This window comes from Physella acuta, unplaced genomic scaffold (assembly GCF_028476545.2).
Source record: "Physella acuta isolate Inbredline_101_S28 unplaced genomic scaffold, ASM2847654v3 ptg000856l, whole genome shotgun sequence".
NCBI lineage: Eukaryota > Metazoa > Mollusca > Gastropoda > Physidae > Physella > Physella acuta.
This window is the reverse complement of record NW_026732373.1, coordinates 1-2,500: the sequence shown is the minus strand read 5'-3', so window position 1 is coordinate 2,500 and position 2,500 is coordinate 1. Positions and strand designations below refer to the sequence as shown.

Genomic DNA, 2,500 nt, shown 5'->3' with positions numbered 1-2,500 from the left:
ATTCTTATTCAAAGGACTATGTAAGTCGTTTATTTTAACTTGCATTCAAAGACATTTGGTTTATGATTTTAAACAAAATTTCCAATTGCTTTTTGTCAGTTTTAAAAATTGTTTACATCCAATGAACCCATAGCCATTTCTTAACACTGTTAATCTAATTAAATAACTTACAATATAATTCTATAACTATCTATTAAAATGTTTAGTTAATAACATTTTTTTTAAATGTAGGATATTCCCATTAGCATTCTTTATTTAAGGAACACGAAAAATGGACTTTGTGCAATTCAATTGGGAAAGGGTGGGGCTATTTGATTGTAGGAAAAAAAGTCACAGGAAAAAAAAAACACAGGAAAAAAAAAACACAGAAAAAAAAGTCACAGGAAAAAAAGTCACAGGAATAAAAGTCACAGGAAAAAAAGTCACAAATATATATTTGCTATTTGCATGATATTTGTTAATACTTTTATGTATTAAATATTTAGAGAGTGCAAATTAACTTAGGATTAATGAAATGTGATGTAATGTGTCTAGGCTGTATACGCATAGAAATTTTTATAATTCATCTAAAAATATTTATTATGAAGTATGTAGATTGTAATTATTTTAAACTTAAGATTAGTAGCATTTAATAGAATGCTCCAAAGTCCACGTTTTTCATCTTGTTTTTTTTTAAATACCAATATTAAATTACCGTGAAATGGTAAGTTCATCTGACTTGCTGCCCTCAACTCATGGCAACAAAAGTTATGATTAGTTCAACCACCTTTACTGCCCACATTTATCACGCTCATTACATAACAAAACTTAGGATCAAAACAGAAAGCCGACAAGGTTCAAAGGCTGTCATTGACGCATAACGTCAACAACACAAAAATATGTTCGGACAATGCCTACTGAGGAGAGGCCGACCAGAGAATAGCCTACGGCAAAATGTGCCTAAATTTCTTTTATAATTAACTTTTCAACCGCGTATTTAACTAAATACATAACAAATGTTGAGATTGTTGTGTTAATCATCTTAGAGTAATTTTACTTACAATTGTTATAAATCATAATGCTTTTAGCGTCTATAAATAATTTATGCTATCAAAAAAATACAACCCACAACAATAAACATTACAAATTACAATTCTTAACAAATTAATAAAAATATTTCTTAAAAGATTTTTGTGACTTTTTTTCTGTGACTTTATTTCTGTGACTTTTTTTCCGATAAAATTTTTCCACTGTGACTTTTTTTTCTGTGACTTTTTTTCCTAGCAAAAAACTGTGACTTTTTTTTCTGTGTTTTTTTTTTCCTGTGACTTTTTTTCCGTTTACCGGGCTATTTAAGGGTTTTTTTAAAGAATTATCCTAGTAAAAAATTTTATTGTCCAACCTGATGAAAATCTTTCAAGCAGCTGGTAAACCCTAACTCAGCTTCGCGTTTGTGGATTTGTGGATTTGTTTGTTTGTTTTTAAAATTGACATCGAAAATTAGCCCACTTCTGATTGCTCCAGAGATCTGAAATTTGGTATACACGCTACTTTCGCCTAACAATTTCAGATGCAATCATAAAAACTAGCAATTAGAGACCGTAATTAGCTTAATTTAATTACGCCCCAAGGACCATAAATTTGAGGACATGATTTCTAAAGATACCGACAAGACTGGAGGCCTATTGAAACAGTTACTTCGGCCCCAATCGCTGTGAGCGCGCTGGCCGTGATCGTATAGTGGTTAGTACTTCGCGTTGTGGCCGCGACAACCCAGGTTCGAATCCTGGTCGCTCAATATTTTTAGTCCGTGTATTTATAAACACTTAGTCAATTCATACTTAATCAAGTCATTAGATAAAGTAGAAAATGAACTATATAAAAAACTTTTTTAAAAACCACGTTTTTCATGTGTAGCAACGGACTAAAAAGGAGAAAATAAAATACTTAAAAAAACTTTTTAAAAAACCACGTTTTTCTTGTGGACTAAAAAGTAGAAAATAACTATTTACATACATTTGATGACAAAAAACGTGGGTCGGGCAGATGGGTCGGGAAATTTGATTGTGAACGTACCCACGTTTTTGTCATCAAATGTATGTAAATAGTTATTTTCTACTTTTTAGTCCACAAGAAAAACGTGGTTTTTTAAAAAGTTTTTTTAAGTATTTTATTTTTTAACATTGGGAAATTATTAGTGCCTGGGGTGAGGCGCGGTGGTCACACCTGCCACGGTAAGACACCCGTGGGGGCAAGGAAAAGCCACGTTGTATCTGAATTAAGGATTTCAGTGCATGCATTCTCTGTGCAAAATGTATGTGTTGGGGGGGGGGGATGCAAATAATTTAGCCATTTGTTGAACATTGAAAGCTTACTCTAGCGCCAGTAATTAACAAGGCTGATTGATTGCTTCCAGTTCTAAGTGGAATACATTCATCATGTCAAATAAACAAGTAGAATTACGTTCACAAAAAAAAAACCTCAGCAATTGGACCATATAGAGATCTAGATCTACTAGACT

General features: G+C 32.1%; 1 protein-coding gene across 1 annotated transcript in view; it reads left to right on the top strand.

Annotated features, from left to right (window-relative positions):
- The window catches only part of LOC131952171 (protein timeless), a gene marked incomplete at its 3' end in the record, with an annotated part of 36,188 nt that extends 36,168 nt beyond the window's left edge, over nt 1–20 (top strand). The window contains exon 9 of the mRNA XM_059314725.1: nt 1–20. This exon is cut by the window's left edge and continues 35 nt beyond it. Within this exon, the coding sequence (XP_059170708.1) occupies nt 1–20 (20 nt within the window).
- Nucleotides 21–2,500: the final 2,480 nt, after the last annotated feature.